The sequence below is a fragment of the Thermothielavioides terrestris genome, chromosome 2 (genome assembly GCF_000226115.1).
Source record: "Thermothielavioides terrestris NRRL 8126 chromosome 2, complete sequence".
NCBI lineage: Eukaryota > Fungi > Ascomycota > Sordariomycetes > Sordariales > Chaetomiaceae > Thermothielavioides > Thermothielavioides terrestris.
The window spans coordinates 4,303,664-4,315,890 of NC_016458.1; the positions used below are offsets into that span (position 1 = coordinate 4,303,664).

General features: G+C 59.7%; 5 protein-coding genes across 5 annotated transcripts; 2 read left to right on the forward strand and 3 right to left on the reverse strand.

Annotated features, from left to right (window-relative positions):
- Positions 1–1,266: 1,266 nt before the first annotated feature.
- THITE_2113725 (uncharacterized protein) lies at positions 1,267–2,615 on the reverse strand. The gene is made up of 3 exons (XM_003652300.1): positions 2,493–2,615; positions 2,318–2,394; positions 1,267–1,747 (listed from the first exon to the last, which is right to left on the reverse strand). The coding sequence occupies exons 1-3, from the start codon at positions 2,508–2,510 to the stop codon at positions 1,315–1,317; spliced, it is 528 nt and encodes a 175-aa protein (XP_003652348.1). The 5' UTR covers positions 2,511–2,615; the 3' UTR covers positions 1,267–1,314.
- A 458-nt stretch (positions 2,616–3,073) lies between these two features.
- On the forward strand, positions 3,074–3,998 carry THITE_2113728 (uncharacterized protein). Its single transcript, XM_003652301.1, has 2 exons — positions 3,074–3,677; positions 3,821–3,998. The coding sequence occupies exons 1-2, from the start codon at positions 3,327–3,329 to the stop codon at positions 3,923–3,925; spliced, it is 456 nt and encodes a 151-aa protein (XP_003652349.1). The 5' UTR covers positions 3,074–3,326; the 3' UTR covers positions 3,926–3,998.
- A 32-nt stretch (positions 3,999–4,030) lies between these two features.
- THITE_2113730 (uncharacterized protein) lies at positions 4,031–5,718 on the reverse strand. Its single transcript, XM_003652302.1, has 3 exons — positions 5,366–5,718; positions 5,203–5,286; positions 4,031–5,134 (listed from the first exon to the last, which is right to left on the reverse strand). Exons 1-3 carry the CDS (start codon positions 5,531–5,533, stop codon positions 4,340–4,342), a joined length of 1,047 nt encoding a protein of 348 aa, XP_003652350.1. The 5' UTR covers positions 5,534–5,718; the 3' UTR covers positions 4,031–4,339.
- A 54-nt stretch (positions 5,719–5,772) lies between these two features.
- THITE_2113733 (uncharacterized protein) lies at positions 5,773–6,942 on the forward strand. Its single transcript, XM_003652303.1, has one exon. The coding sequence runs from the start codon at positions 6,313–6,315 to the stop codon at positions 6,895–6,897; it is 585 nt and encodes a 194-aa protein (XP_003652351.1). The 5' UTR covers positions 5,773–6,312; the 3' UTR covers positions 6,898–6,942.
- Positions 6,943–12,203, reverse strand: THITE_2113735 (uncharacterized protein). Its single transcript, XM_003652304.1, has 5 exons — positions 12,003–12,203; positions 10,212–11,923; positions 9,924–10,153; positions 8,402–9,870; positions 6,943–8,343 (listed from the first exon to the last, which is right to left on the reverse strand). Exons 2-5 carry the CDS (start codon positions 11,795–11,797, stop codon positions 6,988–6,990), a joined length of 4,641 nt encoding a protein of 1,546 aa, XP_003652352.1. The 5' UTR covers positions 11,798–11,923; positions 12,003–12,203; the 3' UTR covers positions 6,943–6,987.
- Positions 12,204–12,227: the final 24 nt, after the last annotated feature.

Here is a 12,227-nt window from a genome sequence, read left to right on the forward strand (position 1 = left end):
TCACTTTTGGTGATGGTGGAGGCAAGAAGGTTTGATGTTTTGTGCTATGTTTTGGTTGGCAGTTTGTGGTTGTTGTTTCCCTTTGAGTTCGATTTTTTGCTTGTTTTGTATTCATGTGTACTTCTTACTTTGCATCTTGTCTTCGGAGTGGTCTCATCACTCTCAAGGAACTGGGGCTGGATGATGCCGGATAGATGAACGAACGTCGGGTTGAAGCGGCATGCGACGGTATAGACGGCAAGAGAGACATATATTGCGACTGCACCACAACAATGTATTTGTTTAAGCCTATTGAACTCTGTATTTGTTTGAGCCTATTGAACTCCTCAAGTTTGCCTTCTGGTGATGATGTGTGACAACCCGGACTGCCCGACCGGCTCGGATCCCCCATCTGGCCAGCTGAGGCAGAGATCATCCATCTCTTGGTCTTCCAGCGTATGTACGGCCCAGTTAGTTAATACACCCCAGCAGAAACACCAAATTCCTGGCTATGCGCTTGCATTCACTGTTGCTGCACCCCAGAATCACCATGCAGCGGTAACTGCCTGACCCGCCTTTCAGCCCGCCCTGAGCTGCCGCACTGCCGTCCTAGCACACCCTGGTGAATATCCCGTCCCATTCCCGCTGCCCGTCGTCCACCAATAAAGTACCTGACCTGATTACATATTTGGGCACCAAACTACCACGGCGGGAAACGGTGCGGGCTTGGCTGCGCACCTGCACCTCCACTCGCACCAACACATGCTGTGATCCTGCATCCGGGGCGCGCAACTTCCTGCATAACCGGGCATGTACATGCACATACTTTTACGAAGGATGGGCAGCTCTGCCTTTAGGCCCAACAGCAGAGAGGCTTGCATTTGCCGACGCTACCGCAGAAGCAATATTGCAGATATGCAAGGGCGCCTGAAACCCAACCGACGGGTTTACCCAGGGTTCGGGACCGAAAACGCCGACGAAAGGGTGGAAACGCAAGGGCCGGTACACGATGGTGTGTGTCTGTTGGTGCAGGCAGTCTGTGCTGCGCAGTAGTTATTAGCCGGGGAGGTTGCTTTCATGCCGGGTAGGGAATGTTCCGGCCTCAGCTGAGGGCGTCAAGGCGTCAGGGCGCCAGGGCCCTACCGCAGTAAGGTGAGGAGGTTACACCTGCTTGGCATGATGCCTGGGCAGGGGGGATCACCAACAACTGGCCAAGAAGGGACTGTTTGTGTGTCCTGAAATACCTGTCTAATTTGCAGGAAAAGAAACGGCATTACTTCGCAGTAAGCAAACTAGCGCAATGACGACGAATGCAACGGACACCAACCGGCATCATCAAGCCAGCTGCCAGAGGAGCACCACCAACGCAACATAGCTCACTAAGCTCAAGCCAACCAACAGGCCAACACTATTACTGCTTGTCCTGAACTTCTTCTTCACCACCAACTGCCTAGGCCCTCTCTCGAAAGCACTTGCCCTGCGCCGGCCAACCTGGGCTCCCGCCCCCGCCCCCTCCTCCACCACCTCCTCCTCCTCGGCCGAAGACCCCTCGCTCTCCTCGCAGTCGAAGAACTGGCGGTTGCCCTCGTAGCGGCGGTAGATGGCGACCAGCAGGACGGCGGCGCCGTAGCAGGCCAGCAGGGCGCCGATGGGGTAGAACTCGGAGGTGAAGATGCGCAGGACGACCAGGGCGAAGGAGAACTGCGAGAGCGCGGTGCGCATGTAGGCGCCCTCGAAGGTGCGCTGCGCCGCGCGGATCTCGACGAGCCTGGGACAGAGAGGTTAGGGGTAAGTAAGGTCAGGTGAGGGTTAGGTGATGGACAGGGATAGATTGTGGGTGCGCAGGGGAGAGAGAAGTAGGGCGTGGCGGGGGGTTGCTGCGGGCGATTGAGATTGAAGCTGAGATTGAGGATAGAAATGGGATGTGGAAAGCGCCAAATGCGGTGAAACGAGATGCTGTGGTCGGATGGTATGAGGTGGGATTGGGTGAGGGATGGAAGGGGCGGCCTTCGGACCCCTCCTGCGTAAGCCGACCCACCCAGCCGCGCCGGCTCCGGGACGGCGCCGCAAGTGTGGGAACTGCGGGGGTAGCGGCGTTGCGGTGTGTGCCTGCCCGCCTTAGCGAAGGTGGGGTGGGCGCTTCCGGCAGATTGAGAGGGACTGGTGAAGATGCAGCCGGCCCATGGCAGAGAGAGCCGGTGGAGACGGGGATTTGACGGATGGACAGCGAAGGGATGTCCACCGGGATGCATTGCTTGGATGGAGCACAACCCAACAACACGACGGGGGTATGCCACGGCGCAGGAGCGAGCTAACTACCGACAACGCGCGCACTCACTCCTGACTTGTTAGAACAACCGAGCGTGCTCGGTGCAATCGCAGGTGAAGCCGGTCTTCCGGATGCGGTTGGAGAGCCTAAACATAGCATATAGGGAGTCAGATCGCGTTAGCTGCAACCGAACGGCGCAGCGCAGCCTTGCAAGGTGCTTGCTGATGGCCCGGACCGTGCGCACCTCAAGCATGGATGCCATGATGATGATGATGATGGCTGACTGATGAATTGATAAGTTGGGGGCTCGAGCTGAGGTTGGCCCGGCGAGATGTGAAACGACACCTTCTGGGCAGGTGGGTGGATGTAGGACGGCGCCGGCTTGGAGTGTGTCGAAATGACGCAATCAACCGGTCGGAGAGAGGATTTGACCTCAATTCTTGGCAGCGTTCTACCAGAGCTTCTCTTTGTTCATGAGTTTGAACGGTACGACGACGCAAACCAAGGTGCCAAGTCTCAAGGCGGACCGTCCCGTATGGAAAGCTTTCCCGGGTTTAGATCGCCTGTTTGCGAGTAATAAGTTGCCGTCTGGGCGTGGAAGACAGGCGCTCAGAGGAAACGGGTCCTTGTGCTTTGCTGCTCGAAGAATGGGGCAAACAAAACCAGAATAATCGGTTGACGGATTGAGATATCAGAAACTGGATTTGCTACGTTAGTCGATGTACACGGTAGTTGCTAATGGTCGTCAGTTTATCAGATGCTGAGCTGGTGCGGAAGCACTTCGCAGTACGGAGTAGTCCGTAATCGATTGCGATACGGATAAACCCCACGCAGCAGCGAGAGCCCCTGTCTAGGTCCGTGCGCAACCCCAGACTGCAGGGACCAAGCTCTCAGCCTTGTCCATTGAAGCTTCGTGGCCGCTTCGTCAGCCGTGGAGCCAAGCTGCTACTCCGTCAATGTGTCCACCTCAACCATCAACCTCAACGACAGCCAATTCCGCGAGACGCGTCCAGCCGACTGCCCAATTCGCAACCCACCGATTATCCGCACAGACAAACAGTACAGACAGACGCTGAAAATGGCGCCCAAGCAACGAAACGCCGCCGCCCGCTCCGTGTCTCCGGTCCCCCCATCCACAGCCTCCCCCGGCGCGGCCGCGGCACCAACAGCAACGGCCTCCTCCTCCTCTTCGTCATCAACACCAGCACCAGCGACGACTACAGCCCCCGCGGCAAGACACGCCACCTCCAAGTTGAGCAGCAGCAGCAGCGCGGGCGGCGCGCAGGCGTGGGACAGGATCGTGGGCAACGTGGTGGCGCACTACCTGGACACGACGCCGCAGCGGACCAAGCTGCTGGACGCCTTCATGGCCTTCCTGGTGGCCGTCGGCGCGCTGCAGTTTGCGTACTGCGTGCTTGCCGGCAACTACGTACGTGCCCTCTCGCTCTGGCTCGCTGTCTCCTCTGCCCCTTCCCTCGTCCACGTCCCATTGCGTGGGGGGTTGTGAGGGGTTGGGTGGGTATGTGCGGTGAATTTGAGAGCTGATATTTGAGGTTGGGAATCGGGAAATAGCCGTTCAATGCGTTCTTGTCCGGGTTCGCCGCCACGGTCGGCCAGTTCGTCCTCACCGGTAGGTTGGAATTCTCTCATCCTCCCAGGCCCGTGGGAGACGCTTGAAATGGGTCGGTTGGATGCTGATATTGCGGGAACCCACCAGCGTCGTTGAGGATTCAGACTACTGAGGCAAACAAGGGGGACTTCCCTTCTGTGTCGCCTGAACGGTAAGTCTTGTCCGGTTTCCGGCGGAGGGCAAATGGAACGGCGTGGCTGATATCTGGACAGGGCCTTCGCCGACTACGTCGTTTGCAGTCTGATCTTGCACTTCTTCTGCGTCAATTTCATCAACTAAGCCAATGGTGGGTTGGGGATGGGGTTGTGTTCTCAAGAGAGGGCGTGGCTTGTCTGTCTGCTTATTTTTCTTCCGGGACTGTTTGTATCTAGCCACGATGGAGTTCTACCGGCGGGACCTCTAAGAAGCAACTTCGCTAGAGAAAACGGGTTAGGGAATTCGAGGTTCAGGTTTTCAAGCGGTCACTCTCCGCCTTCTTCCTTCGGCGGCACACTCGCAGTTCTAGGTGGTCCTCCCCTAGGCGGCCCTCCTTTCGGCGGCGGCGGCAACGGCGAGTTGGTCCGGCTCGGCGCGTTATCAAGCTCCCGGCTCTTCTTTTCCTGCTCCTTGAAGTAATCATCCATAAGATTCGGCGCCCCATGATGAGGCCGCTCTTTCTTCTTGCTTCTCGGTGGTGCGCTGACCGGCGCCGTCTGGGCATCCACCATCTGCGCCGGCACCAGGAAATCCGCTGATGACGACGGGGGCGGCGGTGTTGCAGCGACAGGCGGAACAACACCCCCCGCCGCAGGCATGAACCCGGCCTGCCCTGCCGCCGCTGCCGCCAAATCCCCGTCAAACATGGTCTCGCCGGGCGCATGCACCGGCTCGCTCAGCGGCGCCGGCAGCCTGTGCAACGCCCCGTAGCCAAGCACACACCCCAGCGCGCCCTCGCCGCCCCAGTCGCGGCTCGGCTGAATCGTCACCTCGCGCGTGACGTTGTACTCGTTGTTGTAGACGTACAGGCGCAGCGGGCGGCCGATGTGGTCCTCCACCAGCTCGCTCAACCCGCCCTCGCCGTGCAGAACGCCCTCTGGGGTACCCAGGATGTAGTCACTGTAGGGCAGCAGGCCGGCGACGTCGGCAGGGGAGTTGGGAGGCACGTCGAGGACGTGCCAGATGTTGGAGACAACCGCGAGCGGCGTCCATTGCAGGGTCAGGCCGAGCGAGGCTGTGTCGGCGGGGACGGGGATGTGCAGAGCTCGTGTCCGTTGACCCTGTCAGAATGTATGCTTAGCATCTGTTCAAGAGATCCGTATCCTGGGGTGTGTGTAGGTGGGTGTACCTTTGCGCTCCAGAGTCCGAGCATGACAGAGCTGCCGGCGCAGTTGCGCACCTCCTGGGCGAACAGCCTGGGGTCTGAGTCGTCCTATGCAGCCCCCAGTTAGTGTCCTGGAACTGACACGACATAATCCGCTTCAATTCAGGGATTCAGGGCTGTTTCGTACAATCATGCGCCCGTTGATGCCGACGACAAAGTCGAACCATGGCTCGATGGCCAGCTGCGGGTTCGTGTTGCGCAGCACCTGGAACCCAAACGCCCCGTGATTCTCCCTGGCTGCCGGTGCTGGTTCGCCATCGAGGCGTGATATGAACCGGTTGAGCGCGTTGAACATGCTGCCGACTTTTGGTGGGTATCTGGTTGTACGTGTGTTGCTGCTGTTGACTTGCCAGTCGGGACGGGTGTTGTTGAAACAGTTGCATGTGCAACCTGGACCTTGGGATTAATTTACACGATGCAGGTGGGAGGGATTACGATCTGTAACCACGCCTACGTCATGAGGTGTAAGGTAAGGTACCTCTGTACGGAATACATACAGTACATATACGCAATACACTTAGAATGGTAACTGATCTGATTTGCAGCGTCTTGGAGTTCCTTCTCAGCAGGCAAACCGCTAGGTAACCTGACCGCCGAAGTACACGACAACTCAATTCTACAATATCGCGTTCTTTGGCGGTATGGGAGCGAAAGGGGATTTTACGACAAGTACCTGGAATGCTTTCCGCTCTTCATTTTGAAGATTCTCTCCGTCAAAACATTTTTCCCACTTCCCGTCATGACGCTCAGACCCGTTGAAGGCACCCTGCCTCTCACTGAGGACTGCCACCACTATGAAGATGTTGATGAGGTCCCGTGGGATCTTCAGAAGTGAGCGCGCAGAACCTCATCTTATTTCATACACATTCATCCCATGATACCTACGTGCATCCTCGCAGCCCGATCTCATACTGACTTCGCCCAGATACTGGCACCAGCGCTACTCCATCTTCAGCTTCTACGACTACGACATCCGGCTCACGGACGACGCCTGGTTCGGTGTGACCCCAGAACCAGTAGCCCAGTACGTAACTTATGCAGCTATCCATACCCCACCCTCTCTCTACCTGGACCATGCTGACCTGCCCTAGCAAAATCGCCGAAGACATCCTCTCCCACAGCCAGTCCAACCCCCAAAAAACCACCATCATCGACCTGTTCGCCGGCGCCGGCGGTAACAGCATCGCCTTTGCGCTCTCCGAGAAATGGGACCGGGTCATCGCCATCGAGAAGGACGCCGCCACGCTCGCCTGCGCCCAGCACAACGCGGCCGTGTACGGCGTGGCCGACACCATCACCTGGGTGCACGGCGACAGCCTCGACTTCCTCGCCCGGCTCAAGGATCGGGGCGGGAAGGGCGGACTGGACCATTCGTTGCAAGTGGACCCGGCTAGGACATGCCTCTTCGCCTCGCCGCCCTGGGGCGGCGTGAGTTACCGCGACCAGGACGTGTTCGATCTCAGCACCATGGAGCCGTACAACCTCGCGACGCTGCACGACGCCTGCCGGCCGATGGGGCACGCGTTGTACCTGCCGCGGACCAGCGATCTGAGGCAGATCGCCAAGCTGGCGCCGGCCGGCAGGAAGATCGAGGTGGTCCAGTACTGCATGGAGGGCGCCAGCAAGGCCATGGTGGTGTACATACCCGCGAGCGAATGAACCGGCTGCTGCTTCCAAAGGCGCCCAGAGGGAGCCGGGCTTGTTTTCCCCTCTCTACCGTGTCATTTCTATGGTACACGCGGCAGCCAGCTACAGCGCCTTGACGATGCTCTTCTCGTCGAACAAATCCTTCACCAGCCCCGCCACACACCCCTCCCAGTCCACCGGCGCCATGGCGTAGGTCGCCTCAAACGCGTAAATGCTCAATTGCCCAAAGAACGGCCGCAACACCTTCGCCACGAGCTCATCCCTCCGCTCCAGGCTAACCTCATCACTGATCCCTCCCGGCGACCCCAGCAGCGGCCGTCTCCGCGCCGCCGATGACGGCGACGATCCGCCGGCAGTCTGCACCACAGCCTGCTCAACAACAACGTTCTGCGCATGCGACGCCGAAATCGCAACCGCCCCCAGCTCCTCGGACACCTCATCCACCAGCGCGACGGGCTGATACCCGCTGCCGAACTGGGGGCGGTACACGGCGTCGACGGTGTCGGTGACGAACAGCCACTCGTGCAGCTGGAACTCGTCGGGTGCGACGCACACGAGCAGGTCGAGCAGCTTGCAGGCCTGCAGGACCGAGGCGTTGGCGTACGTGTCGGCGGCGGGCGAGTGGTCGGGCGCGAGCACGGACGCGACGGCGGCGTGCAGCTCGGCGTTGACGACGGGCCAGAGCGGCGCCAGGTGCACGGGGCTGGTGCGCAGCACGAGCGCGCGCAGCAGCATGTAGACCTCGGCGCGGGTCGTGGACGACGGCGAGGAGGTGGCCGTCGCCGCGAGCAGCTCGGTGATCTTGTCGGCGATGGCCGGCAGGTCGGCGACGAAGGCGTCCGGCCCGCAGGCGAGGACCAGCGTGGCGATGCGCCGAAGGTTGAGCTGCGTCTTGCGGTCCGCCTCGAGGCGTGCCGAGGTCGCGCCGACGCCGAAGACGATGCCGGCTGTGGTGGGCGGCGTGAGGCGCGACAGCAGGTCGGGCATGCGCTCTTTGTCGGTCACGGTCCACTGCTTCAGGAGTGGCAGCCAGCTCGTGTGGACGAGAGCCACGCTGGCGCCGAAGAAGCGGGCGTCGTTGAAGGCGTCCGAGATGTCCTTCTTCCAGGATTTCTGGTTGTTGGGAAGCCGGGAGAGTTCGTGCAGGAGGACGAGCATGGTCTTCGAGACCGTGTCGGGGAAGGACTTGGAGCGGAGCGCGGGGCCGATCACATTGGTAGAGATGGCGGTGGCCGCTGTGAGGATGCGGTCGTTCTCCACCAGGATCTTGGGAAGGTTGGGTACGATGGTGGATAGGATGCCAACCACATCGTCGGCGCGTTCGGCAGGCAGCCTGAGGGCGGATGTTGGCCGAGACGAGTCGCTTTGCCTCTTCTCCGAGACGTTTGATGACCCGGAGATGTCGAAGCTGGCTGGGCGAGTTGTGAAAATGGCCGTAAGGAGGCGCAAGAACAGGTCCTAAAACACAATTCGTTAGCTCACTGCGGATCCAGCGAACACGGAGAGAGAGACGTACCGCAAGCTCCCGACGCATTTTGCGCTGCTCGCCGAAATTGGTATTGTCCACCTTCTCGCCCAGGATTGCCGCGAACTCCAGCAGGCTCGGCAACGTCTGCCGATGCGGGAAGGGGTTGCCGAGCAAGTCTTTGAGGAAGGCGGTGCAATCCTGCCAAATCTCGTCCATGGTGTCGTCCTCCAAAGACCGCGTGTAGTCCACCAGGAAGATGACCAAGTCGGTGTCCTGCAGCTCGATCGTGAGCGTCGACCTCCTCGACGGGTCCAGCGCCGCCGGGTTCGTCCGGCTGTAGATGGCGTTGAAGAGCGCCGGAATAGTATGCTTTGGCCGTGATCCGTCTAGCGCCGGGAGCAGGTTGAACACCTCGGCAGCTTTGGACGAGTCGCCGCTGTCCAGCGCGCCACGCCATATCCCGACCACTGTTTCCAGGCACTCGAGCGTTTCGGCCGCAAAGAGATGCTCCAGCAATCTCCTCGCGCGGTTCCTCATCCGCAGCGCCGTGTAGTTGAGAGACGCTGCCGATGTAGCGTCCTGTCCCGCCGCGTCGTTTCCTTGCCCCCAGGACCAGATGGTGAAGCAGATGCGGACGGCGTCTTGGAACGCGAGCAAGACGGTGAGCCGATCGTTGGCCGTGGCGCTGCGGGTCTGCGGGGCCTCGGAGGAGAACACGCCCGACACCATGTTGCCGAAGAAGCCTTGGGGCTGCTCTGGACTCTTGACAACCTGGGCTCTGGCCTCTTCAGCCAGAAGCCTGTCGTGTCCGTTGGCCAGAACCTGCTCAAGGCAGTTGAGCAGAGAGATCAGCGTGGTCTCGGGCCCAGCCGCGCCGTGTGAGTTTGTCCGGTCGGTCGCTCGGAACAGGCGTTGGAGGCCGTTGAAGGTGCTTTCGACCTGGCCGCAAAGGGTCTCGACAAGGGGAATCAAGACCTGGAAGACTGACTCTGCGTACAGCGGCAGACACTCGGTGAGGAAGCCGACCCAACTGTCTAGGACAGGTCGGCTGCTTGGGGAACTGAGCCCGGCGAGGATGCACTTTAGCAAAGTCGGCGGCGGCGGCAGCTGCGCAGCCGTATGCCTCTCGCTGGTCAGGGACACCCTGGAGCTCCTTGCCGCTTCCAGGGTCCCTCCCCGCTTCTCGTGGGTTGGTGAAGTGGGAGGTTCCACGGGCACCAGCTCGCGGAGCTTAAGGGAAGCGAAGACGACATCCAGCAGTAGGACCTGCACGTAGGGGTCGGGCCCATTTAGTGACTGCTGCAGTTTCTCGATCAGAACATTTTCGAGATGGAGTTTTGCCAGTTGGTCAGCGAACGGGTTGAGGAGGATCTGGTGAAGGAGAGTCAAGGTTGCGCGGTGGAGCTGTGTCGCCCTTGCTTCTGCACCCTCCTCACCAGGGATCTCGTTGTGAGCGAGGCACTGCAGGCAGACATGAAGGAAGAATTCTTGCAATGTGATGTCGGCATCGGTCCCGGCTTGACCTGTTAGAACAAGCGGCCTAGGGAAACAGAAACGAGGGAATACCTACTGATTTCCGAAAGAGGCGGCTGGCAAGCATCAGACTTGATAGACCTCTTCGCCAGCACCGCCCAGACTGCTTCCGGGGCCCACCGTAAGACGCTGGACAGGGTGCGGACATAGTACAGAGCGAGGCTGAGGTCATCCTCTTCGATGAACTGACTGGAGCCTGACTTGGACTCTTGGCGTCGTCTGAGGAATGGCAACTCGGTGAATTTCGAGAAGAAAATGCCGAACAGCCTGTCCAGTACGGATTAGCACAGGGCCGGAGCACGAGCACCGGGCTGGCCTCACTCACTTGTCCATCCCGATGAGGCTGTTGAGCCAAGTCTTAACCGCCATGAAAAGCTGTGTTCTCTCATCGGCAAGGGCATCCAGCATTAGAAACACAGGCCGGGTCAACATGACATCGTAATGCTCCACCCCTGAGAGCCGCGGAGGAGCCTTGACATCGCCATTGGTAGCCTTCGGTCCCCTTCGCTCTGCCGCGGAGGGATTGTCCTGTAAGGTATGGGTCCAAAGGACACAGAAGCTCCTGCCAGGGTCGGCAGGGCGGAGGGCAAAGGCACCAGGGGTGTCATGTTGGAGCATCAGCGAGCAAATTGCGGCCTCTACGTCCCTATTTGAGAGTGTGAGAGCGCTTTGAAGCAGCCAGAGGCTGCGGACCGTCTCTACGTGATATTTTGGTTCGGATGCTGAGAGGAACACCCAGGCATGGCGCACTAGCGGCACGACAAGGTCGGAGAACTCAACCGTTGATATTCTCTTCGCCGAATACAGATGTGAAGCGAGGGAGAGGATCGAGGAGTACGTGGTAAACGGTATCGGCGTGTCGGCTGAGAGGCATTGGTGCAGCGTAGCGAGGAGCTTGCCTGTGTCCAGTGGGGATGCCTCGGGGACCTTTGATAGGAGGAGAGTTAGGACTCGACTTCTTAGTGTTGTTTCTGCGCCAGACGTTTCCCGCCCCAGGGAGGAGCAGTTGAGGTCGCAGGCCTTCTGTAAAAGAAGCTCAGCCAGGGTTCGTGGGTCGAAAGGAGGTGATGTCACTTCCAGGCTGCCCTGCTCAGCGACGTAGAATGTCCGGATTCTTTTGAGGAGCTCGGCGTTGGGCAAGGCTGTCGAGATCTTCGATTCGACCGCGGGGGCGGACTGGCTCGCGGAACCTCTTGGAAACGCGCGTTCCGGCACCAGCTCGAGCAAGCTCACAATGATGTTAAGAACCCTCTCGGATAATGAGGGATCCAGTGACCCTGAAGCACCGTTGGGCTTCTCGCTGCCGTTAGCCGCCTCCTCCAGCATGCACAAGGCCGAGAGAACGGTAAGAGGGGCATGAATGGTGATCATCTCTTCTTCCCGAACGTTGAAGTTGGCCAGGACGAACTTGACCAAGTCGAGTTTTGCTCTGCGGTCGGCGAGTGACTGGTCTCCTGGACCGATGGCCTGCGCCATGAGGGCTAGTAGCTCGCCGTAGATCAGGCCGCTCTCAACGCCGTCAAAAAAGACGCTGGCACTCCGCAAAACCTCAGCGAAATCTGCCTTACTCAAGGCCTTCGCCTTGAATTCCCTCACGCTCTCCACGACAGGGAGGAAGAGCTCAGGCACAACTAGGCCGCCGATCTCCCACCGGTCCATCAAGGAGAGGCAAATGCGGTAAGGCCGTGCTCGTTCGGCCGGGTTGCCACCCACGTCGGCCTTGATCATGGCAAGCAGGGCCCGGATCAGAGGTTGTAGGCCATATTCCTCGAAATAGCTCGTCCTCGAGGATAAGATGCCAGGGGCATGGGCCGACGTGGAGGTAGGGGAGTCCAGCCCACCGTCATGCTCGCCAGACGGAAGAGGTTCAGGGCCGAGCAGCCAGGACCACAATCGCCTGTTGAGGCTCATGTCTCGTCGCACGGTCACGCCAACGGCTGCCCTTAGAAGAAGTTCCAGATCTCCGCCCTTGGCACTGGCCTGCAAGACGTTGGAGTGTAGCGGGAGGTGAGTAACGAGCAGGTCCAGGTAACCTCGCTGGATGAGAAGTTGGTCATCAGCAAGACCAGCTGCGAAGCAACGTATGAGTAGGCCTGGTTCCGGAGACGTGACTAACTGAGACAGTTTAGCGGAGGAGTCCCTGTCGGAGGCGGCGGCCGACTCGGGCTGGAGCGAATGGCCTAGACGAGGAAGTGAGCGCATGAGGTAGGCGAGCGCGCCTGTTCTCCGGCTGTGGCCAGTAATAGAAGCCAGAAAGAAGCACTGCCAGAAGAAGTCGTCGCCGGCCGAGTGGGCCTCGGTGATCGCCTCGGTTCCTGGCGGCCGGATGGCGACCTTGAAG